The sequence below is a fragment of the Pygocentrus nattereri genome, chromosome 12, assembly GCF_015220715.1.
Source record: "Pygocentrus nattereri isolate fPygNat1 chromosome 12, fPygNat1.pri, whole genome shotgun sequence".
Lineage (NCBI taxonomy): Eukaryota > Metazoa > Chordata > Actinopteri > Characiformes > Serrasalmidae > Pygocentrus > Pygocentrus nattereri.
The window spans coordinates 4602788-4628275 of NC_051222.1; the positions used below are offsets into that span (position 1 = coordinate 4602788).

The 25488-nt window shown below is 41.4% G+C and overlaps 2 protein-coding genes across 3 annotated transcripts in view; both read right to left on the bottom strand.

Moving 5' to 3' along the window:
* The window catches only part of LOC108443648, a 381331-nt gene that overhangs the window by 336101 nt on the left and 19742 nt on the right, over window positions 1–25488 (bottom strand). The window lies entirely within an intron of this gene.
* Window positions 1–25488, bottom strand: part of LOC108443647 (NACHT, LRR and PYD domains-containing protein 12-like) — a 76119-nt gene that overhangs the window by 48471 nt on the left and 2160 nt on the right. Inside the window, exons 2-5 of one of the 2 annotated variants that reach the window (XM_017724418.2) lie at window positions 15670–15730; window positions 14704–14850; window positions 14139–14231; window positions 2233–4006 (exon numbers count right to left, since the gene is read on the bottom strand). In XM_017724418.2, coding sequence (XP_017579907.1) covers window positions 2233–4006; window positions 14139–14231; window positions 14704–14850; window positions 15670–15715 — 2060 coding nt within the window. In that variant the 5' untranslated portion in view covers window positions 15716–15730. Of the gene's footprint in view, window positions 1–2232; window positions 4007–4156; window positions 4195–14138; window positions 14232–14703; window positions 14851–15669; window positions 15731–25488 lie in introns of those variants that run through there. The other variant, XM_037543585.1, reaches the window with a different exon arrangement.

Here is a 25488-nt window from a genome sequence, read left to right on the forward strand (position 1 = left end):
AGTTCACCTTAAAAAAACATCATCCATATGGGTGCTCCACAGGGTTGTGTACTCTCACCATTATCTTCTCACTGTATATAGATAACAATGGTACTCCATGAATCCCTCAGTCAAAATCTTGAAGTTTGCAAATGACCCACAGGCATTGGTCTCATCCATGATGGTGATGAGTCTGCTTACAAATGGGTGGTTGATCAGGTGGTCCATAACACCAGGAACCTAATTGTGCCCAGGAGAGGATGTACTTCCTGCATTAGCTGAGGAAGGTCAACCTGCCCCAGGAGCTGATGGTGCGGTTCTACACAGCCATCATAGAGTTGGTCATCAGCATGTCCTCCACAGAATGCAGCACTTCCTCAGGTCTGCAGAGTGGACAATAGGGATTAAGTTGCCCACATTTCTGGAACTGCATGCTTCCAGAACCAGAAAGCGTGCAGTGAAGATCTCCCTTGACTCCTCCCACCCTGGACACCCCCTGTTCCAGCTCCTTCCCTCAGACCGGCACTTCTGCCAGATTCTGTCAGATTCTGTCAGAACATTCAGGCTATAGAAAAACTTCTTCCCACAAGCCATTACTCTCTTACATAGTTATTACACATAAACAATATTCCAACTGCACTTCTTAAATATATTGGTCTATAGTTTACATGGTATATAATAACATTCAACATTCCATACTCTGTAACTACTGTCTCAGCATTTTCTTCTAGCACCTCACTTGCCTGCCTTATTACCCCCTTTTATTTGACTTTAACCTCACTTATTGCTTTTTTTGCCTTTATACATCCTTTAACTGCTACTGCAATCAGCACTTTAATACAGGGCAATTCAAAACGATTTATGCGATTTAAAGTGCCATATTTTACAACTGTGAGGTGCCTAAGAACCAATCACATACAGTTTGAAAGAAGGGGTCATAGATTTTCTGTCAATGGAAGATGGCTCCCTTCAGTCTTTGAGGAGATAGCGAACCCTGAGCAGAAAGCAGTTTGCTTGACAGCAGAACACTTAACCTAAAATCAGCCAGAAATAAAGAACTATAATTTGGAGGAAGGAACTGAACATTAAAACATAATAAATGCCGTGCTCACAGCCCAGTTTATTTTTTATTTCTTACTTTATTTATTAACTGCTGTTTAAAAGCATTAGAACACTCGAGGCTGTGTGTTACTGAGAAAAACATCATGGCTTTGACGATCTTTGACCAAATAACAGCTGAGATGTATCACGAAACGACTCCCTCTCTTCTTCTATTGCTTAATTATTGCTTACATACTCCAAAGACAAGAGAATGCATACCAGATGATGAAGTACCTGTTACAACAGTACTACAGAGTACTTACCATTCCAATGGGGTGGAGAAAAGTAGATGTAATGTAATATTTGGCAAGTATCTTACAGATTTTTGCATATGCAAATTGGTACCTATTCAAGTATGCACCCAATATAATGTATAAGCTTTGCAAAACTACAAATTACTATGTACTTTAAAATGCAACATGCTGTAGACATTAGTATGTGAAAGATTTTATTTCAAATACTTATACTTCATATTTACCTGTTAAATACCGGGAATTTACTTTATAGTAAAATGTTATTTATACTATGGCAGGTAAATATGTAGTAATTAGCAGTACTTAGTGCTTAAATTCAATAATTACTCAGAATTGCCTAGTAAGTTTCACATTAGTTATTGTGTACTTGTAAAGTGTCCTCTAAATATTACCTGCAAAATCTATATAACTACTTATTCAATTCTGCATAATTATTGCAGTGTACCAGTGAGTACTGCTATACATATATGATAGATTGTACATAAACCACTATGCACTTGCAAAGTATGTGCCAGAAATTAAATAGTTACTATTCATTTACTTATTAAATACCAGGTGTTCACTGCACCATAAAAGAAAAATACTAGATTCTTACTGTACCATAGCATGAAATTCCACCCACTGAGGTTTTTAGATTTATTAGCAGTTACCAGCATCTATTAAAGGATTAGACATACTTACAACCTGACCATAAACCAATATTAGTGTACAGTGTATATAAATTATTTAGAGGTAAATTATTCAATTCCTGAATTTATTTTCTGAATTGGATCAATACTTGAGCCATTAAAAATAAGAGCATATTAGCTTAAGCTGTATCTTAGTCATGTGTGAGTTATGTTTGGTATTTGAACGTCTTTTGCAATGTTGGAAATATTGAAATGGAAATTTTACTTACAGAGCTCGTCTTGTGTTTTTCACCACTGGCAGTAATCTGGTCAGTCCTTCCTCTGATGGCTTGTATTTCTTCAGCTCAAACTTCTCTCGAGTCTCCTCTGACATCAGCAACACAAACACCAGCGCTGACCACTGTGTAGATGAGAGTTTCTGTGTTGAGAGATCTCCTGAGTTCAGGTGTTTCTGGATTTCACTTGTCAGGGAATTGTCTTTCAGTTCAATCAGGCAGTGGAGGAGATTCAGGCTTCTGTCAGATGATATTTCCTCATTCAGTTTCATCTTGATATAGTCAGCCGTGTCCCTAACACTCTCTGCTCTGATCTTCAGATTCGGCAGAAGTTCAGTTATGACATGCTGACCATCCTCCAGTGAGAGGCCGAGGAGGAAACGGAGAAAAAGATCCAGGTGTCCATTTTCACTCTGCAAAGCTCTTTTTACTGCACATTTATGAAGATCTGTTATTCTCTTATTCATCCATCCAAGCTTGTTCCAGAATCTCTCCTTTTTGAATGCATTCATTTTCTTGTTGCAGTAAGAGTGATGCACATATAAAGCTGCAAGGCTTTCCTGAACACTCAGATGCACAAAGCTGAAAATGTTCCTCTCAGAAACTCCCTCCTGCTGACTGAAAATCTGTGTGCACACTCCTGAGAACACAGTACCATCTCTGACGTCAATGCCACATTTCTTAAGATCATCTTCATAGAAGTTCAGACTACCACTCTCAAGATTACAGAAGGCCAGCTCACCAAGCTTCAGAATGATACGCTCAGCATTAACAGTTCTGGTTTTCTCACTGTATTTCTTTTTCATTAGGTTTTTCTGCTGCAGTAGGAAGCTTATGTACATTCCTGTCAGGGTTGTGGGGATTTCCTGATTGCTCTCTTGAACCATCAGAGGCTGAAGCACAGAAGCAGAGATCCAGCAGAATACTGGGATTTGACACATGATGTAGAGACTCCTTGATTTCTTAATGTGTGAAACAATTTTCACTGCCATATCCTGATTACAGTATTTTCTGAAGTATGCCTCCTTCTGTTCATCACTGAATCCTCGTACTTCTGTCACCAGGTTGATGTAGTCCCGGGGAATCAGAGGGGCTGCTGCAGGTCGGCAAGTTATCCAGATGAGAGCAAAGGGAAGCAGATTTCTATTGATAAGATTTGTGATCAGTGATCCCACTGAGGTCTTCTCATTGATATCTTTGACTTCTTCTCCATCCTCAAAACAAAGAGGAAAGCGGCACTCATCCAGCCCATCGAAGATAAATAGAACTTTACCATCATCTTCTGGAAGAGACTTCAAACCAGTTTTTGAAGAAAAAAAGCAGTGATTCAGTAGATCAATCAAACTGAACTCTTTATCTTTCTTCAGATTCAGTTCACGGAAGGGAAGAGGAAAAATGAAGCTTATGTCCTGGTTCTCTTCTCCCTTCGTCCAGTCGAGTATGAATTTATGCACTGACACAGTTTTGCCCACTCCAGCAATTCCCATTGTCAACACTTTCCTGTTCCTTTTTTTGGTACCAGGCTGGACCTTGAAAAGGTCACTGCATTTGAGAGAGATTTCATCACCAGCAGGTCTGCTGGAAGACATTTCCATTTGCATCACTTCATGCTCATTAATGACTCCTCCACTTTGATTCTGCACTACAATGAGATCAGTGTAGATATCCTCCAAGAACTTTGCACGGCCTGTCTGTGAATTCCCAATTAGGACACTTTCATACAGCTGCCAGAGGGTGGACTTCAACTGAATACAGTGCTGTTGATCTTCTGTGAGAGAAACAAGAAACAACGTATTTCTCATAAGATAAATCAGCTTATCAAGAGTTAGTTACTACACTTAGCCTAGCAGAGTGTTTGTCATCATTACAAAGAAAAACATGAAACAACACAACTGTATTTTCTTATACTTTGTTTTACCGTATATGACCGTATCATTGGTCTGATGAACAAATTACCTAAAAGAGAGAGAATTAAAGTTTACTTCTCTAAGTATTTGCCCCAATAAACCGTTGGACATTTTAACTCATTTGTGACTTGTTCTCAAATATGTGGAATTAATTGGCTGATAAATATGTTAAAAAAGACAAATGCCTTCTGTAACACAACATTAAAAAAAGTAAGAAAACCTATAAATGTCTGAACATTCTTTGAATACATCCAACAAAGACATTTCTGGACTTTATTCTGTTCTTTTCTTTTGAGTTTCACTGTTCAGGATGTTAACTTATTGTCATAAGTGACTTTGTTGATCCCAGTGTATGACAGAGAGTATGTGTACTTAGCACACATACTATAAACTAACATAACCACACACTTTGCACTTGTGTGCACTTGCACATTTTAAACATAGGAATATTTCAATATTTTGATATTTTAAATCAGAAACATTTTAATCCATGATATTTTTCCAGAAATCAGAGAGGACCAAGACAAAAGGCAGAAAAGGTGACAAGCACACAAAAGATAAAGAGAGTGTTAAATGCAAATCATGTGAAACTCGTACATTAAAACAGGGAAAATAACATGAAACAACCATAACAAGAATGCTGGCGGTGTGTTGTGTGAATTAATGTCTCTCTATGTGACTGAAATGGCACCACAGAGTCTTTTGACCACATTAACATGTGTGCTTGTGGACAGGAAAAGCTGCCTAAATGGTTTTGTTGAATTACAGTAAAATTTTAAGACTTTACAATTTCTCTATTTACAAGTGGACATTTGGTAACGCTGTTTTGAGCTGATCAATAAACTCAGAGAATCAGTGACACATCAATAAAATGATGAAGATGCTCCACTGATACATTAGTTACATTAAGTAGACATACTGTTGATACAATACCTGAAATAGACTTACCCAAAACCTAATCCTAACCCTCAGCCTGGCTCTAATCCTAACCCTGACATCAACTTAAACCTGATCTAGTATATCTGTTTACAAAACACTGTCAGCAGCATGTCTATAACAGCTTATTTAAGATGTTGAGATGGTCTGTATTTCACCTGTTACATGTTCAGTGACCTCTGTTTAACATCTACAGATATGAATGTGAATCCTCAAATAAAGTGAAAAACTACTGAATTCAGCAGATTAAACACATGTTATTTACACAGTTAATAAAAAGTCTCTTGTTAATCTATTGAATGCATTCACTGCTGCTACATTGTTTATATGTTGTTGATGTTACTGACAGTCTGTTAAGTGATTATTGAATCTAAAAAGAACCATTCAAAATAAACTCAGCGAAAATTTTAAATTCTTTAACCAACACCACCTAAAGCTTTTCATATGGGCATTATTTTTATTGTCTGTTGAGTCAAAACCCAGCTACTATGGTTAATTTTAAAGCATTTAACCACCACACCAAACCAATGTGAAACTGTCAATTAATCTCGTTTATACAGGCTTCAATATTTATTTTAGCTGAAGTTGCAGATAAAAAGTTAAATATTAAAGAATAAATCCTTAATTAATTAATAATGGATTCAGTTTAAGTAGTTCATGGAACAACAGTTACAGTTTTTTGAAGAATGAAGAGATGAAAACTGGATAGTTGAAAGGATAAGACGTAAACTTGGATGGGTAAAAAGAGCAATGAATCACTGAAAAATATAGAAGAGATCAGAGACGGACTATTTGTGCAGTAAACATATTCAGCAGTTTGTGTATTTACTATGTAAACTAGGTCAGACTTCTGTAAAATGAACTTCACAACAATTTTGACCCTGGCAAAGGGCCTGATAAATAATACCTTTCTTCTCTCTGAAGAAAATCTAGTGTGTGTGTGTGTGTGTATGCGTGCATGTGCATGTGTGTGCCTGTGCGTTGTGTCTCTGCACGCGTTCATGGAAAGAAGACTATTCTGGGGCTCATGATGCTGATTTTAATATATTTTATCTCTCCTTTTTGTCTCTTTTTTGTGTGGTGTTTGCTGTGTAGATACATCTTGCATCACCGGACTGTCAGAGGCTGGTACAGTTGTGTGCAAACATTTGAAAACCTCTGGTCAACTTACATGTTTTGTGGATTTTCTAAGTGAAAATAAGTTCCACTTTCTCTACAGAGGAAACACTCAAATATGGCAATAAAATAAACTACAATAAAATGATAAAATCCACAAGCAAAATGTTAAATATCAAATGCCAGAATTGCAGATACCAACACTGAGTGCGTTTACATGTCAAGCATATAGTCGGTTTCACTGCTGCTCCAAAAATGTGTTGTTGCCGTCTTGTGGGTGCTCTGGTAAACCATGCTGGTTCTTCTATTTTAGCACATGTGCAGATTTAGAAATTTGAAAGAAATCAGAGTAAGACCTTGCATGCACTGAGAATCAGATTACTGACCTAAAACCCAGCCTCTTTATTGTATTTCTTAAATATATTTCTAGGCCTTAATCCAATTTAAGAGATTAGAGTATGCTGTTTACATAACCACTTGAATAACTGTAGAAATCTGATTATGATTGGATTATTAAGTGCATTCAATTAGAAATAAACTTATTTTAAAGAGATTACTACTCATTTTTATTTATTCAGATCTAAATTTATTTCTTGTTTTGCCAGTCTTTGCTTTCATTAGTTTCTATTTGCCAATTTTGCTCATATATTTTTTGCTGCTGAAATTTTTGTTTTGCTTCTGACTTTTGACATGTCTGACATGAGCAATATTTGCAATATTCCTTTTAAGTTAATGTAACATGTTCAGAGTCCTCTGTCACCTTGTTGAAAAATTAAATAACTGTATTTTGAAACAAAAAAAGCTGGACCACCTTTCGGATTTGCAGATAGCGATTAAATGACCTAGAGTCATGTAGGGCTTGCTGTACTAACTGTACTGGTAATGGAACTAAGTTACTTAAATATCTAATGTTAGTTCACTTTCTTGTAAAAAGCATTAATTCAATATACAATTCTGTTTACTGGTGTGCTAAAATAGAAATCTGGTTTCAGTGAGTAGAAAAAATTTGACATAGCAACCTTCGTAATTCTCAGAACCTAACAGCCAATCGTGACAACTTTCTTTCCATGTATAGCAATTAATGACTATGAAATTCAACTATGAACTATTAACTATGACTGTCAGTTTTCAGATCAACTCATGACAGCAGCTTGTGGTATTTTCCACTTACTGTGTTTATACTAGTGCTGTTTATTTTCCTTGACGCATAGCACTGCAATTCCTGCCCCAGTACACCTGATCTAGCTAAGGAAGGGCTCAGTAATCAGCTGCTGAGCTGGATACAGTGTTTTAAGGCAAGAAACAGTTGAACAGTTGGAACCATGTGGAGCTGTAGGCCCTCAAAAGCAGGATTAGGAAACAGTGGTTAACTTTTAACAGTACTGTTTTGTAGTTAATAAGAAACAATTCAGGAACTAAACAGGAACAAATGAGTAGTGCTGTGTTAACACTTAAGTAACTAATCTTAACTACCAAGGACTACTAGTAAACTACTCAGTGGGTAATAGTGAACTAGTGATTAGGGTATTTCACTATTAACTAAACAATAACTACTGAGTCTCATAGAGAATTACGTACTAACTATGGTTTCTTATAATAACTACTCATAAATTACTGATCAGTTCAACATTAACTGATCAATAGCTGAATCTGACAAGGTTCCTGCTGAACTACTAACTCATAGAATGTATTCTTACACTTCTAACAGTAGTGAAATACACTACACAGGATGCAGTCTCTACATTACTAACTAGGAGTTAATGACCTAGAACAGTATTATAAAGTTAAATACATGGTAACTCATCATTACAGTATTATAAAGTGAACTACAGTAGAAATAAAAGACCCTAAAGAAATAATGTACAGTAGTATAGAAAATATTAATAAAGAAATTTTGAAAAAAGTAACAGTAAAGAGGTAAGAGCCATTTTTTATTTGTGAACAGTTGAAACGTGAAAACATTTCTGAGTTAGTTAGCTATATCACTAAAAATAATACAGCCAAACTAAATGAAACCAACTACTTAACAACTATAACTGCTGAAGAAGAAAGTCTAAGAGCTGAGAATGATCACAGTATGTTCTGCTAGTACATTAATTACACATCTTTCTGTTTCAATGAGGCACAAAGTTTTACTGCCTATTAGCTTAGCTCATGCTAGCTAAATTAACTAGCTAGCTAGCATGCACTCATAACAGAACATCAGCAGCAGCTTTAGGTTTAATAAAGCACTAACATGTGCTTATAATTCTGAAACAACAGACATCGTACAAGAAGACTGTAATTACTTAGCAAAGATTAGTTAGCAATTCAGCTAACTGTGTCTCTACTTTAGTGTATTGTGCTAGTTTGGGCTTGAAATGTCAATGCTATCATAATAAGAGTTCTGTGCAATTCTACAGTAAATGTACGTTTATTTAATTCAACAGAACACTAAATTGTTTATTATTTATTAAAACCTCTATGTATTTATACTACTACTGCAATAATAATAATAATAATAATAATAACAATAATAATGATCATGATCATCATCATCATCTTCATTGTCATCACAATCAGTTGCAGTGGACTGTGGTGACAGAGGATTTGATAATAAGCATTGACCAAAACACAAATGAGTGCATACTTAGATGAAAAATTCAGAATTTTCTTACCTATTTTTTTTCTACCAGGACTTTTTGGAGAAGACCACCTGACACTTGGCCTGCAGACAACTTAACTTTAGGACTAATGTAAAGACACAGTTAGCTGACTTGCTAACTAATCTGAGCTAAGTAGGTACAGTCTTCTTGTACGATGTCTGTTTGTTGATGTATGTTGTTTCAGAATTATAAGCACATGTTAGTGCTTTATTGAACCTAAAGTTGCTGCTGACGTTCTGTTATGAGTGCACGCTAGCTAGCTAGGTAATTTAGCTAACATGAGCTAAGCTAATAGGCAGTGATGGGAGAGTAGCTAAGAAAATTGTCACTACAATTTTGCTACAATCTTCAGGCGATCGACACAAAAAGAACCACAGAGCGTGGCCGGTAACTGGGCTGGTGGCGACTGTGTAATCCAGACTGAGCTCAAGCAGATGGGCACATGCGCACCCCACGCACTGATCAGCCCTTACTAGAAGGCTTAGCTCAGGGGACGCAACTGAAATGTTAATTAGAGCCGTTTTGTCCTTTCAGGAAAAATCAAACCACCTTGGGAGGCATAACAATTTCTGTCCGTTTTACCGTCTTGGCTGTAAGTATATCTCAGTGTTTGTTGATGTTCAGTACAGGCTGAAAATATAAATGCCTTTAGCTCAGCTGTAGCCACTTTTCTCACATCTCAGGAAACCTCTCCGTGAGTTTCTTGTAAAATGTCTCTCAATGTTTGACTTTTTATGAGGTTGAAGTCACTTCTCATCTTCCAGTTTCCATCCTCCATTACTGAATGATTGCAGATTGTCCTGCTGCACCATTTAAGGTAGAACGGGAGAATATAAAGCAGGAGAAAGAGAAGCTGACCTCAGTTTTGCGAGTTGCTGGAGATTAAACGTATCAGCAAATGAGAGTGATTATAAATGGTAAATAAGTCCATTCATCTCCAAATTATCGGTTTGTCTTCTCTCTCTTTGCTGTTTCGTTCTCTGCATTGCTATGGTGACCAATAGTCTGCACGTCAGTCTTCAGCATTAAACGGTGAATTAGCAGTTATATGTTAAGTCCAGCTTTTAAGACCGTTTATTGTGAAAACTGTGTTAGAACTGTGTGTTATAACGATTTTACAGTAAAGGAGGATTATTGTGTTATTTTACCTAGAAATCTAGTTTTGCTGTGGAGCCGCAGCAACACAGCAATGGAGAGATTATTAAGGCCTGATTCACACCCCAAACAGTGTCAGAGTCACTCATGAGGATTTTGAGGCTAAAAGGTTGCTGAAGTTTAATACAGACTCTGAATGTGAATGTCTGTTTATTCACAGATCAGTCATAACATTCTGACCACCTCCTTGTTTCTACACTCATTGTCCTTTTTATCAGCTCCACTTACTGTATAGCTGCACTTTGTAGTTGTACAATTACAGACTGTAGTCCATCTGTTTCTCTGATACTTTGTTAGCTCCGTTTTACCCTGTTCTTCAGTGATCAGGACCCCCATGGACCCTCACAGAGCAGGTACTAATTGGGTGGTGGATCATTCTCAGCACTGCAGTAACACTGACAGTATTGTGTGTTGTGCTGGTATGAGTGGATCAGACACAGCAGTGCTGGATGTGACAGTAACTCCCGTGCATAGCTCTGATCACCATTTCCTGTCTTTCTCACTCTCCCTTCCTGCTACTCCTGTCTATTCCACCCTTTTGTGGTCCTCTTTTCGATGCAACTTGCACTCCACTCATTCCTCATCTTTCACTTCAACTATCCTGACCACCGTTCCCCATCCTGACTCATTTTCCTCTTTTTCACTAAACACGGCTAAAGATGCTTTCTTTCTTCACTCTCATCTGCAATTAACTTTCTGTGTCCTCTCTCCTCCAGGCCAGCAAGATCTTCCTCACCTGCCACCTGGCTGATGGGTGTCCTGCGCAGCAACCGCCAAGAACTAAGGAAGGCTGAGAGAAGGTGGAGGAAATTTCCAGCTCGACTCGGATCTTCACTCCTACCAATCTCTCCTTTCCAAGTTCTTACTCACTCAAATTTACTACTACAAAGTCATCTTTCTACAGAGGGAAACTGGAAGCATCAACATCTGATCGATGCAAGCTCTTCAGCGTTTTCTCCTTTCTTCTCAACCCTCCTCCTCCTCCCCCTCCACCCTGTTCTCTCACCCCTGAGGATTTTGTCACCCTCTTTGAGGAGAAGGTTGATGGAATCTACCAGTCTTTTCCTTCTGTTCCCATTCCTTCCACTAGACCTCATCCTCTCATTCTCAATCCCTTAAACTGTTTTTATTCTCTTTCCACAGATGCTGTCCTGCAACTGATCAAATCCAGTAACCCAAACACCTCCCCACTGAATCCCATCCCATCTGCATTGTTTCAGTCTCCAAGGACCTACTGCCCTTCATCACTTTTCTCATCAACAAGTCCTTGTCCATCAGGTGAAGTTGCATAAACTTTCAAGACTGCAAGAGTACTTCCTATCCTGAAGAAACCCATGCTTGATGGCTCTGATGTCAACAACTACAGACCGGTATCAATTCTTTCTTTCCTTTCAAAAATTCTTGAACGTCTCTCTTTCTCACACAGAACGAGCTCCAAGACCCCAACCAGTCTGGCTTCAAACCAGCGCACTCTACAGAAACTGAGAAGCTCCAATCAGCAAGATCAGCCAAACTGTCATCTGTCCTCATTCTTCTTGATCTTTCAGCAGCTTTTGACATGGTCAACCATACAATCCTTCTGGATTCTGTCCTCACCAACCTGGAATCACTGGCTCTGTGTGGAAGTGGTTCAAGTCCTATCTGGAGGATCACTCTTATAAGGTAACATGGAGAGGGTTCACATCCTCTCCATGCTGGCTCTTCACTGGTGTCCCACAAGGCTCAGTGCTGGGTCCTCTTCACTTTTCTCTTTACACTAGCTCTCTTGGTGATGTAATATCTTCTCATGGTTTCTCCTGTCACTGTTATGCTGATGACACTCAACTAATGCGTTCTTTCTCACCCTCTGACACACAGGTTTCCAGTCGCATCTCAGCATGTCTGTCTGACATCTCCTTATGGATGGCAGCGCACCACCTGAAGCTCAATCCTACCAAGACTGAGCTGATATTCATCCTTGCAACTACAGGTCCTCATCATGATCCTGCCATCTCAATCGTGAACTCTCTGATTGTTCCATCTGTAGAGGCAAGAAGTCTTGGTGTGATTCTGGATGGCCAGTTATCCTTCTCAACCCACATTGGGAACCGAACTCGGTCATGCAGATATCTCCTGTACAACATTTGTAGGATTCAACCCTTCCTCATCAGGGAGGCCACTCAGGTGCTAGTGCAGTCTCTTGTCATCTCAAAGCTTGACTACTGCAACTTGCTCTTGGCTGGTCTTCCCATGCAAACCATCAGGCTTCTACAACTCATCCAGAATGCAGCAGCACGACTTGTCTTCAATCTCCCCAAGTTCAGCCATGTCACCCCATTGCTGCGCTCCCTTGACTGGCTTCCTGTAGCTGCACGCATCAAATTTAAAACCCTAATGCTTGCCTACAAAGCCAAAAATGGACCAGCCCCTCCCTACTTGATGGCAATGGTGAAATCTTGAACTGTACCACAAGCCCTTCAAGCTTTGAGCACAGCTTGGACAGACAGCAAATTGGTTCACAATTCCAAAGAGGAACAAGCTATGAAAGAACGACACGCAGATGGTTCTACCCTGAATGAGTACTTGGAGTTGAGTACATGGTGACTGTCAGGCAAAGCAAAGTATATGGCTTGTTTGAGGTTGAAAATGAATGGATGTAAATGAGAGGAATGAGGGATGAGAAAATGACACATTGGATTACAACTTGGGGACCTGCCCTGGGTGAGTTCATGAAATGTTCTGGATGTCATGCAAAGGAAATAATAGGGCTGGGTTTTGGGTAACAATGAATGGGACTCTATGTGAGGAATAAGGGATGGAAAAAATGGCACATAGAGAAGTGCAGATCAGTATGGCTGTGTAGTAGAATTTGAGGTTTTGCCTTGAGTGAGCACAGGTTAGTCACTCTGGGGCAAAGAAATAATTGGGCTTGTGTTTAGAAAAAATGAATGGGGGTGTATGGAATGGATGAGAATAAAATGACTAACAGGTGAGTGCGAGTAAAAACAACACTGAATTCATGCTTGGGGGCCTGCCCTGAGATAGCATGCGAAACAGTGACCTTTGGTCAAGCAGTAGATGGACATGCAACTTACCCCTTTCATTCCTATGGGTGAAAAAGATCATAATTTAACGAAGATTGTACTAAAGCCTACAGTAGATTAAACAGCTGTAAACATGCACATCATTCCTGACCAGACCGAACATTCTGAAGTTGGAATGGTGGTAATATCTCAAAAACTGCGAGAAGAGTTAACGGAAAGAAATCCAGCAGAAGAAGAAGAAAAAGAAGAAGAATATAAAGCAGATGACAACAGTGTAATATTGTGTAATAGTGTAACAATCATTAGTAAAAACTGTAAGGTTAATGTCTGTAAATGAGCTTTTTAAACATCCTGAACCTGGCTGAAGATATGGAGAGTAAAATTTCTTTCTGTAAATACTCTTGATCAGCGATCTGACTCTGCTTTCTTTCTGCTGTGTGAGGTATTGCTCAATAGAAGAATGAAATATTTAGATATATTAAATATTTTATAAGTATTAATTGAAGATTGAAATGGAAATGTAGTGTTTATTGTACAGAAAATGTAAGTAAGAGAGAGGCAAACAGAGCTATAATGCAAAGCTTCTGACCCTGTGAGGTTTAGAATGTGTTACTATTTATTGTGGCTGGGCACCAGGAAAAGGAATCTCTGTACTTGAACACACTCAGACAGATAAGGCACACCTGCTTTACCATATTCAGAGTCATGTTATCATAAAAAAAGGTTTGTCTTGATGTTCATCAGGAGACAACACAGAAAAACTGAATGAAGTTCTTTGTTCTTTTTATCTTTTCCACTGATGCAAATTCTGTCTTAAAGGCCACTAAAGCAAAATCAGAGTTAAGCCAGTTTTTTCACCTGAGGTGGATCTGGTGTGTCATCTGAGATTACACATATAAAAGTTATCCTACTGGTGCTGAAACCGGTGATCTCGGAGAAAACAGAATTGTCTTAACTTTTAGCTTTTTTCCTGATCCTCAGTTCTTAAAACAACCTCAAATACAGAGTTTGAGAGCATATTTCAGAACAAACATTATGCAGGCCATGGTGTTTAATCTGAAACTGTTTTTCACTGACATGTACTTGTAAAGGTGGCAGCGATGGTGAGCTGAGTTTACCTGCTGTGAGAGGCCTAACTGAGTCTCTAGTCTGGGATGCAGTGGAGGAGGCTGTGGTACTCTTACCAGTTATCTCTTCAATTCTTTCTCCACCTGAAAGGGAACAGTAGAAATACAAAAAACATGTTTTATTAATTATGATTTAGCTGGGTCATTAGAAAATTTGTTGTAAATATCCCTTCACCCATGAACAGAGAAAACACAATCAAGTGTACTGCATGGAGGATCATGCAGAATTCAGCTGATATGTTTTAGTCATTTTAGCTCATTTTATATGTCATTCATAAGTAGCATCTTCTTCTACAGCAGCTCCAGAGGGCTGTTCTCCCTGTTGTCAATCATCTTGTCATTTAGCCTCTCTCTCTTTCTCTTTACCTATGTCCCTCACTCATTCAATCTCAGAAGAAGGATGTAATCACTGTGTTTAGTGTTTTAACAGAGCAGATGACTGGAAATTTCTGTTGAGATAGTTTGTCCATATATGGATCTAAGTAGCAACCAAAATCGTTTTCTACTACAACATCTGAAAATTTGTATTATCTCAACCTCTAATTATATCAAATACCTCTGTGCTTAGTGTCAGCTCCAATGTTGATATTAACTGTGCCATGAAACACACTTCCATGTAGAAGAGGTGCATTGACCGTTCCTCCGGTGGAGGTCTGGACTGGTTCATTTTGGGATCTGGTGGTCTGGACTCGACTAGTTTGATCTGTGGTCATGAGGGCAAAAGAGTGTTAAACTGACCAGAAAGGATGTGAACAGGATACAAACAAAATCTCAGAACTAAACAAGTTTAAGCCTGCTTTGACATTACATTTCCAGCCCTGAGGCAATTATCCATAATACCATCTTAGAACATCTAAGACCACTTTGTGGTGAACTGTAATGAAACTATTCGTCTTTTCACTGGGTCTAAAAGAAGTGCTACTGAACATGTGTTTTAAACACACCATAGAACTGTAAATCTTCTTTTAATGGCATATTGGATTCCAGCATAGACCACATGGTTGTTATTAACCCCCCACAAAACATCCATCCATCCATCCATCCATTCATTTTCTAAGCTGCTTCTCCCTCAGGGTCGCGGTGCTGGAGCCTATCCCAGCGGTCATCGGCCGGAAGGCAGGATACACCCTGGACAGGTTGCCAGTCCATTGCAGTACAGACAGACACACACCCAGGAACAATGTAGCATGTCCAATTGGCCTGACTGCATGTCTTTGGACTGTGGGAGGAAACCAGAGAACCCAGAGGAAACCCACGTTGACACGGGGAGAACATGCAAACTCCGCACAGAGAGGACCCCGGTCGCCCAGCCGGGGAATCGAACCCAGGCCCTCCTTGCTGTGAGGCAACAGCGCTACCCACCAGACCACTGTGCCGCCCCACAAAACATCATAAACCAACATTAATAAGCAAAAGCTTCTGATGTCTATTTATAAATATGCCATATATCTCAAATATATTAGAGAAATGATGAGCAAGAGAGTAGAAAGAGTAAAGGAAAAATTAAAATATATTGAATTACCTTGTTTGTCAGTTATATCCTGCATCACTTTCAGATAGTTTGCCATCTTGTATGACTGGAACTAAAAAAGGATAACAAATTCAAGTTTAATGGAGATTTTTGGTAACATTACAGATGAAGTAATATTTGGTGTAGAGGTGCATATGATTCTGCATTATTATCGGTTGTCTGTATCTATAGAAAATAATTTTGTTTAAAGGAATTATTCACTTAAGAAAATACTGTACATCCTTCTATATACAACTTTCACTAAAATATTTACATTATCTTTATAGACACTGCACTTCCTAAATGAGGATGAAATCTTCTAAATTTAGAAAACAGTAACAAAATGTTCAACATATCACTGCTGTCTGAAAACAAAACTTTACAGGTGAAGACAAAAACACTCTTAATTTTAAAATAAGTGATTTTGGGGACATTGCTGTTCTGTTAAATTAATAAAATAAAATAAAATAAAATAAGTAAATAATAATAATAAAGAACCAATGTAAAAGGAGTTAAAGAAATATATGAATGCGTAAAATGTTTAAAGTGTGAACTTCAGTAGTGTAAATAGTGTAACTTCACAGTGATGACCAGAACTCTGGGTCTTAAGATAGACGCCAGGCCATTTACTTACTCTTTCACTGCTTCAGCTCTAGAGTTTCTAAATTTAACCAGACATTTAACCAGAAAAACAAAAACTGGTCAGAACACATTCCAGTCAGATCCAGTACATCAACCCAAGTCAGTGAAGTACAACTGAAGTACCCACCAAATGTTTGTGTTTATGTGTACTTTGTTTACTTTTATTTAATTATAAATAATGTCAGTGATTCTAAAAGGGACTAAATTCAGCAACAAAATGTTGAGATTAAAATGAAAAAAATGATTTCCATTTAAAAGACAATAGGTATGTCAGTTACACACAAATATTAACATTACTAAGATGTTTTACAGGCTTAGTTTGTTTTTATGTCTTCTCTGAGTGGTGTTACATAGCTCTGTCACATAACTATATGAAATCTGATAATCTGACCTGCTGCCCGGCTCAGTTTTAATGTGGCAGTCGTTCCTCTGACTGCATTTCAGAGACGTCTCTAAACGGGCTTAATGAGCGTGAAGCACTTCTCTGAGAATTTCTTTAAATATTTCCCAGTTCTTCTCTGTTAATAAACATCAGATGAATCAGTCGTGTGACCCCAGCTGCGCGGATTTTCAAACTAAGAGAACAAATTCTAGCCAGATCGACGTTGCTAGTTTCATGTAAAGGCTGAAGAGGTGGACAGTGTAACACTATTGTGACACATTATTTATCATAATTAATCTACTTTATTGAGCACGTCTCGGATATCTGTACTTAAAGAAAAGTGGCCAACTGCCCGTTTTGTCATTAGTCCTGTTTAACTGGATTTAGTACAGTGTGTGAAACACTGAATCATTCATAGTTCATAATCTTAGTTTTGGTGGCTGTTTATAAAATTTCAGAATGTTGTGATGCGTAATGTGTGTTGTGGAAATATCTTGAAGTATCATCACATTTTGCTGTATCACTAAAGGAGACAAACTGAGCAAATTCCTAACTGAAAACCAACTGTACCGCCTGCATGGCAGAGTATTGAAGTTCTGCTTTGATTTCTTTCATAGAAAGCCATGATGTGACATAAGACAGGTGTGAGCTGGTGTGCCAACTCAGCCCTCAAACCAGCAATAAAAGCAAACAGGTTGCTGAATAAATAAAAGAAATAAATACAAAAAAGTGCAGTCCAATATGTGTTAAATAAAATCAGGTGCAAAGCAAAGTTCACCATCTAAAACTGAGCACACTGCCTCCCCACAACATCACACCACTCTAAACATCTCCAGGTCAGACAGACACTTATAGTAGTTAAAATCAATCAGAATCCTTGATTTGACCAGCCTAGAGAAGATCTGGACTACGTCGGAGTCAGCTGCCTGCGCGACATGATTTCTCCGACTCGTGTACACTGCCAGTTTGTCCTGACCAAGAATAAAATTAAGTAACTGACACTTGAACTTCTCTCTCTGGACATATTGAAAACCAAGGATAAAAATATGAACAGTAAAAATCAAATTAAAAGAAAGAAACACCATTTTTAAAATGTCAAAAGGGGGACGTAGCCTAAAACAGTGCATAAAAGCGTGAAACACTGTTTCCCTCTCAAAACAAAAAGGGCATCCTGGAGTGACCTCTGGATTTAAAACAGAAATAAAAGAGAAACAATTCCATGTAAAACCCTCCACTCTAGATCTGCCACTCTTTTAGTTAACGGTGGTTTATGCAGTGCTCTCCACTGTGGCTTCACCTTGTCAGCAAGACCCAGACCATCTCGCCACGGTGTGTCAGTTCTGTTGTCCAGTCTCTTTCTATTAAAAACCTTCACACAGGCCGAGTAAAGCACCTTGCCTGAGACTGAACTCAGGTCCATTCTCAGCTCTTCTTCAAAGTCCAGGAGGGGGCCCTGACATCCTGGCAGGTCAGGAACGATGGTAACCTTGGGGAAGGGGTCATCCTCATCAGGGCTGAGCACTCCTTCACCATAGTCCTTTATCAGTGCTCATTCCTCAGAGGACAACACTGACATCCAACACTGCAGGAGTTTGGCCACTAAACGCAAGGACCTCACCCCTAAGCGCACCGCCAGGTCCTCTACACGGTCCAGACCAGGTTCTGCAACGTCCACTAGATGACGGAGGGTAAAGATGTTGGAAGAAGCAAGAACCCTGGCCAATGCAGGAGACGTTTTTCTTGATACGTCCAACTGAGACCCATAAATAACAGGTTCCTCCAAAAGCCAGTGTAACGAGATGCTGCTCATTCCAGACATGCTAAAAAAACTCCAAATTCTAAAAAGTCCACAATAAAACACAGGCAGGCCATCAACGTCCAGCGTTTTAGCGCTCATAAAAAACAGAGCTCTGTCCAGTCTCATTCGCCCAACAGTGCATAAAATCCTGCATGCCACTTCTCTCCACACCAAGTCTTTAGGGCCACTAAGGAGTCACTGAATGAACTGGAGGCGAAAGGCAGCAGTCCTGCTGGCTAAGTGAACCAGTCCGTGTCCTCCTTCTTCTTTAGGTAGATAAGAGGACGGCCTGTGGTAACCAGTGCAATTGGTCACAAAAAAAGTCCACTAACAGTGCCTGCAGGTCAGCAAGAAGATTTGGTGGGGGATCTACACAAGCCAATTTGTGCCATAAAAAGGAAGCAACAAGGTTATTAACAATGAGAACCCATCCCCGATAAGACAGCTGAGGCACTAGCCAATTCCATTTGCCAAGTCGTCCCTTCACTTTCTCAACTGCACCCTCCCAGTTTTGCTTTACATACTCGCTGTCCCCCAAATACACTCCCAGATATTTAAATCCACCCGTCCTCCATGACAAGCCAGGCAGTGTAAGTTCCCCACCAGTCCAATCCCCCACTAGAACAGCCTCACTTTTACTTCAGTTCACTCTAGCAGACGATAGAATCCTAAAATCATTTAAAACATCCACTAAAATGTCCACATCACTCTGTGAGCTGATTAAAACCACAAGATTTTCTGCATAGGCTGAAACAGACAGGTTGGCTACAGTTTGGTGCATCAAGGCCAGAGATCGGCTCAATTGATAACGAGTACAACATGCCAGAACAGAAGCCCTGTCTGATACCTCTGTGGACTTTAAAAGGAGCACACAAACCACCGTTAACTTTGAGTACACTCTCAATGTCACTGTACAAAACCTTGATCATGGCTCTAAAACCTGGTTTGAACCCAAAGTTCTCCAGAACTTTCCACAGATATCCATGTTCAACCCAGTCAAATGCCTTTTCCTGGTCTAAGAAAATAAGACCAGTCCTCAAACCCAATAGCCTGGAGATGTCCAAAACATCCCAAATTAAGTAAATATTATCAAAGATAGACCTACCAGGCACACAGTACGTCTGGTCACGATGCACCACCTGCTCCATCACCTTTCCCACTCTGGAGGCTAACACTTTTGGGAGCAGCTTGCAGTCTGTGCACAGCAATGCCACAGGACGCCAGTTCTTCAGCACCGTCAGGTCTCCTTTTTTCGGCAGCAGGGTCAGGACAGCTCTCCTACAGCTAAGAGGATGGTTCATTCCTGTACACTGACCGGAAGCACTTCAAGCACATCCTGACCCAATACAGACCAAAATGCCTTGTAAAATTCCACTGGGAGACCATCAATCCCTGGTGCCCGGCCATTTTCCATACCCTGTAGGGCCTCGTGCAGCTCTCCCAAGGAGAGCTCAGCATCAAGCAGGGTGGCAGACTGCTGCGTGATTCTGGCCTGCAGAGTGAAGAACCTCTCCTCCACATCCCGACAACTGGCCCACTCACTCTCAAACAGATTAGAGAAAAAGCTGACTGTCTGCTGGCAAATTTCAGAAGGCTCAGAAACAAGATCCCCTGATTCAGACCGCACAGCATGCATAAACCTTTTCTGTCATCATCAGTACCCGCTTTATGTAGCTTAGTCAGCATCTTTTTCAACCTAAAAGTTTCCAGTGCATTCTCTACCTGTACACCTCTATACCCTTTAGTCACACTCAGGAACTTCTTTAACTCTCCAGCAGTGTAGCGCACAGGTAGCCTCTCCTCCTGAGAGCAGGCTGACCAGTCAGAGTCGGACAAAGACTCCTCACTGTCAGTGTGAGTGAAGACCCCTCCATGGCCCCTGCAGTTTCCTCAGCAGAAGACTCCACCACACTCGGCTCACCCCCCTCAGGCTCCAGGTTAGCCGGTGGGTCCGCCGCAGCTGGGTGCACAGCAGCCGCAGGGGGACGACTACCACAGGCCCAGCAGCAACAGGCCCTGGCCACTCCGGCTCAGCCCTCACGGGAGCATCAGCATTCCCATCTGCCTTCACAGGGCAAGTGCGAACAAGATGTCCCACCTGCCCGAACCAGAAACACTTTATGGCAGTTTCAGAAGAAATATAAACAGCGTATTCAAACCCATCAACACTGAACTTCAGAACCAAGTCCAGATCCTCCCCATCCTTCAGAACCATGAACACAAGCCGCCTGAAGGACACCAGATGTCTAATCAGAGGGTTTTTATGGCCCAGAGGGATCTTCCAAATGGGAGAAACAACTTTTCCATATCGGGACAGTTCACGAGCCATAAGCTCGTCCTTAATGAAGGGGGGCACATTAGACAGAATTACCTTTTTTGAGGGGGTACTAAGGGGCAAGACCAGAGTCAGCTGATCGTTAATAATGACACCACTCTGAACCAGGTCATTAGCAAGATCCACCGATTTCAGAAACAGCACAACAGCGCTGTTCATAGAGAGGCAGACACGATGCACGCTGCAGCCAGGCAGCACTCCTCTACACTTGCCCTGCACACCACCTTCACCCCGTACCTGCAGCCAGGCAGCACTCCTCTACATGTGCCCTGCACACCACCTTCACCCTGTACCTGCAGCCAGGCAGCACCTCCACACTTGCTCTGCACACCACCTTCACCCTGTACCTGCAGCCAGGCAGCACTCCTCTACACTCGCCCTGCACACCGCCTTTACCCCGTACCTGCAGCCAGACAATACTCCTCTACACTCGCCCTGCACACCACCTTCACCACCGCGCCTGCAGCCAGGCAGCACTCCTCTACACTCGCCCTGCACACCACTTTCACCTCATGCCTGCAGCCAGGCAGCACTCCTCTACCCTCATCCTGCACACCACCTTCATCCCGTACCTGCAGCCAGGCAGCACTCCTCTACACTCGCCCTGCATACCACCTTCACCCCTTACCTACAGCCAGGCAGCTCCTCTGCACTCGCCCTGCACACCACCTTCACCCCATACCTGCAGCCAGGCATCACTCCTCTACACTCGCCCTGCACACCAACTTCACCCCATGCCTGCAGCCAGGCAGCACTCTTCTACACTCGCCCTGCACACCATCTTCACCCCATGCCTGCAGCCAGGCAGCAGTCTTCTACACTTGCCCTGCACACCACCTTCACCACCGCGCCTGCAGCCAGGCAGCACTCCTCTACACTCGCCCTGCACACCACCTTCACCCCGTACCTGCAGCCAGGCAGCACTCCTCTACACTCGCCCTGCACACCACCTTCACCCCGTACCTGCAGCCAGGCAGCACTCCTCTACACTCGCCCTGCACACCACCTTCACCCCGTACCTACAGCCAGGCAGCTCCTCTGCACTCGCCCTGCACACCACCTTCACCCCATACCTGCAGCCAGGCAGCTCCTCTGCACTCGCCCTGCAAACCACCTTCACCCCATTCCTGCAGCCAGGCAGCATCCTCTGCACTCGCCCTGCACACCACCTTCACCCCGTACCTGCAGCCAGGCATCACTCCTCTACACTCGCCCTGCACACCACCTTCACCCCATGCCTGCAGCCAGGCAGCACTCCTCTACACTCGCCCTGCACACCACCTTCACCCCATGCCTGCAGCCAGGCAGCACTCTTCTACACTCACCCTGCACACCACCTTCACCCCATGTCTGCAGCCAGGCAGCACTCCTCTGCACTCATCCTGCACACCACCTTCACCCCGTACCTGCAGCCAGGCAGCACTCCTCTACACTCGCCCTGCACACCACCTTCACCCCATGCCTGCAGCCAGGCAGTACTCCTCTACGCTCACCCTGCACACCACCTTCACCCCGTACCTACAGCCAGGCAGCTCCTCTACACTCGCCCTACACACCACCTTCACCCCGTACCTGCAGCCAGGCAGCACTCCTCTACACTCGCCCTGCACACCACCTTCACCCCGTGCCTGCGAATCAGGCTCTCATACATGCTGCTCGTAGACACCATACTCCCATACTCCACACACACGTCACCACGCACCTACCCTTCACACACGCACTCACACACTAACCTTAGAAACACAACGAAACTTATGAACTAACAGAAAAGAAACTTTCACTCCCACCACGCTCTGCTGCTCACACCCACACATACGCACAGAGAGAGAGAGACAGAGAGACAGAGAGTGAGAGACAGACACAGAGAGAGAGAGAGAGAGAGACAGAAAAAGAAAGAGCGAGAGACAGAAAGAGAGGGAGACAGAGTGACAGAGAGAGACAGAAAGAGAGAGAGACAGAAAGAGAGACAGAGAGACAGAGAGTGAAAGACAGACAGAGAGAGAGACAGAGGGTGACAGAAAAAGAGAGAGAGACAGAGAGTGAGAAACAGACACAGAGAGAGAGAGAGACAGAGAGAGAGAGGGAGAGAGACAGAGAGACAGAGAGTGAGAGACAGACACAGAGGGAGAGAGAGAAAGAGAGTCAGAGACAGAGAGACACAGAGTGAGAGACAGACACAGAGAGAGAAACAGAGAGAGGGAGAGAGAGACAGAGTGACAGAGAAAGAGAGAGAGAGACAGAGAAAGAGGGAGAGAGAGACAGAGAGTGAGAGACAGACACAGAGAGGGAGAGAGACAGAAAGAGAGACAGAGAGTGAGAGACAGACAAAGAGAGAGAGAGACACACAGAAAGAGAGACAGCGAGAGAGAGAGAGAGAGACAGAGAGAGACAGACAGACAGAGAGAGAGAGGGAGACAGAGAGTGACAGAGAAAGAGACAGAAAAAGAGAGAGACAGAGACAGAGTGAGAGACAGACAGAGAGAGAGACAGAGAGTGAGAGGGAGAGAGTGACAGAAAAAGAGTGAGAGACAGACAGAGAGAGAGACAGAGAGAGAGAGAGGGAGAGAGATAGAAAGAGAGACAGAGACAGAGAGTGAGAGACAGACACAGAGAGTGAAAGAGGGAGAGAGAAAGAGAGACAGAGACAAAGAGTGAGAGACAGACACAGAGAGAGAGACAGAGAGAGAGGGAGAGAGACAGAAAGAGAGACAGAGACAGAGAGTGAGAGACAGACACAGAGAGACAGAGAGAGACAGAGAGAGAGAGACAGGGAGTGACAGAGAAAGAGACAGACACAGAAAGAGAAAGAGGGAGAGAGAGACAGAGCGTGAGAGACAGACACAGAGAGAGAGAGACAGAGAGAGACAGAGACAGAGAGTGAGAGACAGACACAGAGAGAGAGACACACAGAAAGAAAGAGAGAGAGAGACACAGAGAGAGAGAGAGAGAGAGAGAGAGTCGGAACAGCTTATTAATAGTGAGTTACAACTAGAGAATCATCTGCAAAGCCACACTTAAAAATTCTTATAAAAAGCGGTGATATATTATTTTCAGTTTCATACGTTGCAAATGGTTTACAATATTAACTGAAAGCTCTAAAAATTACTACTGAAAACCAGCCTGACTGCTGCACTGATCTCAGAGTGGGGCTTTAATGTGCTCAACAATGTTTTGGACAATGTTCAGTCTGGGCAGGCTCAGGTAGTGGAAGGGAACTCACCAAAAAAAAAACAAAAAAAAAACAAACAAATCCAAAAGTTCGAGGCACATCTGAATTACTCACTGAATTAAGTTGCACCTGCATGTCATCCCTTTCAGAACAAAACCTTGTATTGTAACCTTTTTGTTGTTTTTTAACGTTTTTACAGAAGTTGAAATTTCCAGCTGCACCTCAGAATGTGTTAAATTTCATAATGAATTAATTTCTGTTAATTAATTAACAGAAAAGCTGCAGAATAACTTGGAAATGCTATTCTGTTAACTTCCATTCAGAGATAACTAGATTTTGTTCTTCCTTGTAAACAATTTCAGTAAACACTGATTATCAGAATTTAAAGATTTTTTTGCTGCCTCCAACAGCAGTCAATGCTGCGAGGCTTTAACTGTATTGTACACAGTCATAAAATGATAAATATATATAGAACACAGATCTGTGGGCTAAAGAAAAAATATACACAGTGCAAAGAAACACACCGTGAATCATTACATAAACAACCCAACAGAAAGTAATAATCAGAACTGGAAACAGCAGGATTGTTCATTTTCCTATGTAGACATTTCAGCAAATAACCACAACTCACTGAACTGAAAACTTCATCTCTCTAACCTCAGTTCAGTCTGAGAGTCTGTTTCACACCGAAAGTCAAAAACAAGCAGTAAATCAGTAAAAATACCCACTAAAGCTGAGAGCAGAGTCACCTGCTTCTGAGGTCAGAGCTCAGAGTCTTTCAGAGTCTTCAGTTAGAAAAGTTCAGCTCCATCTTTATCAGGATCTCCAGTCCTACAGCAGAGACACTCACCAGCTCATATATGATAATACCATCTGTAGTTTCTCACAGTCCACCAGTTTATTATATCACACACTCAGCTCCTCTACTGGAGTTCAGACTGAATGATAAACTAGCTGGAACTTCCTTTTCCTCACAAAGAAAAAACCAGTTGGAGCACATTCAGTCACATTAGAGTGTCTCTGATATCAAACCTTAACAAGACTGGGCCAGCAGAGCTTTCATGGATCAACATCAGCTACACTGCATTTGTCACACAAGCGTCTATGATACTGGATTTATTCATGTACTAAACTTTATATACGTAAATAAGTATGGATGGAAAATTCCAGAGGTGTAGGTAATGAATTACATTTACTCTTGTTGCTGTAATTGAGTAGAGTTTTCCTTGTAACTGTACTTCTCTGAGTAGAATTAAATCACAGTACTTTTACTGTTACTTGAGTTCATTTTTAATGAGAAACTTTTACTTCACTACTTTCATTTTTAACTTTACAGAGTAAAAATAAATTATAACCGTATCAGTTCAAACACCAATACGAACGACACGCGGTTACATTTAAAAGATTCGCCAACCTTAAAACAGCAGCTCTGGCAGGAAAAACACTACAGAGATGTCCAGTTTAGTGTAGAAGGACAGAGGAGAACTGAACCAGCACACAGGAGG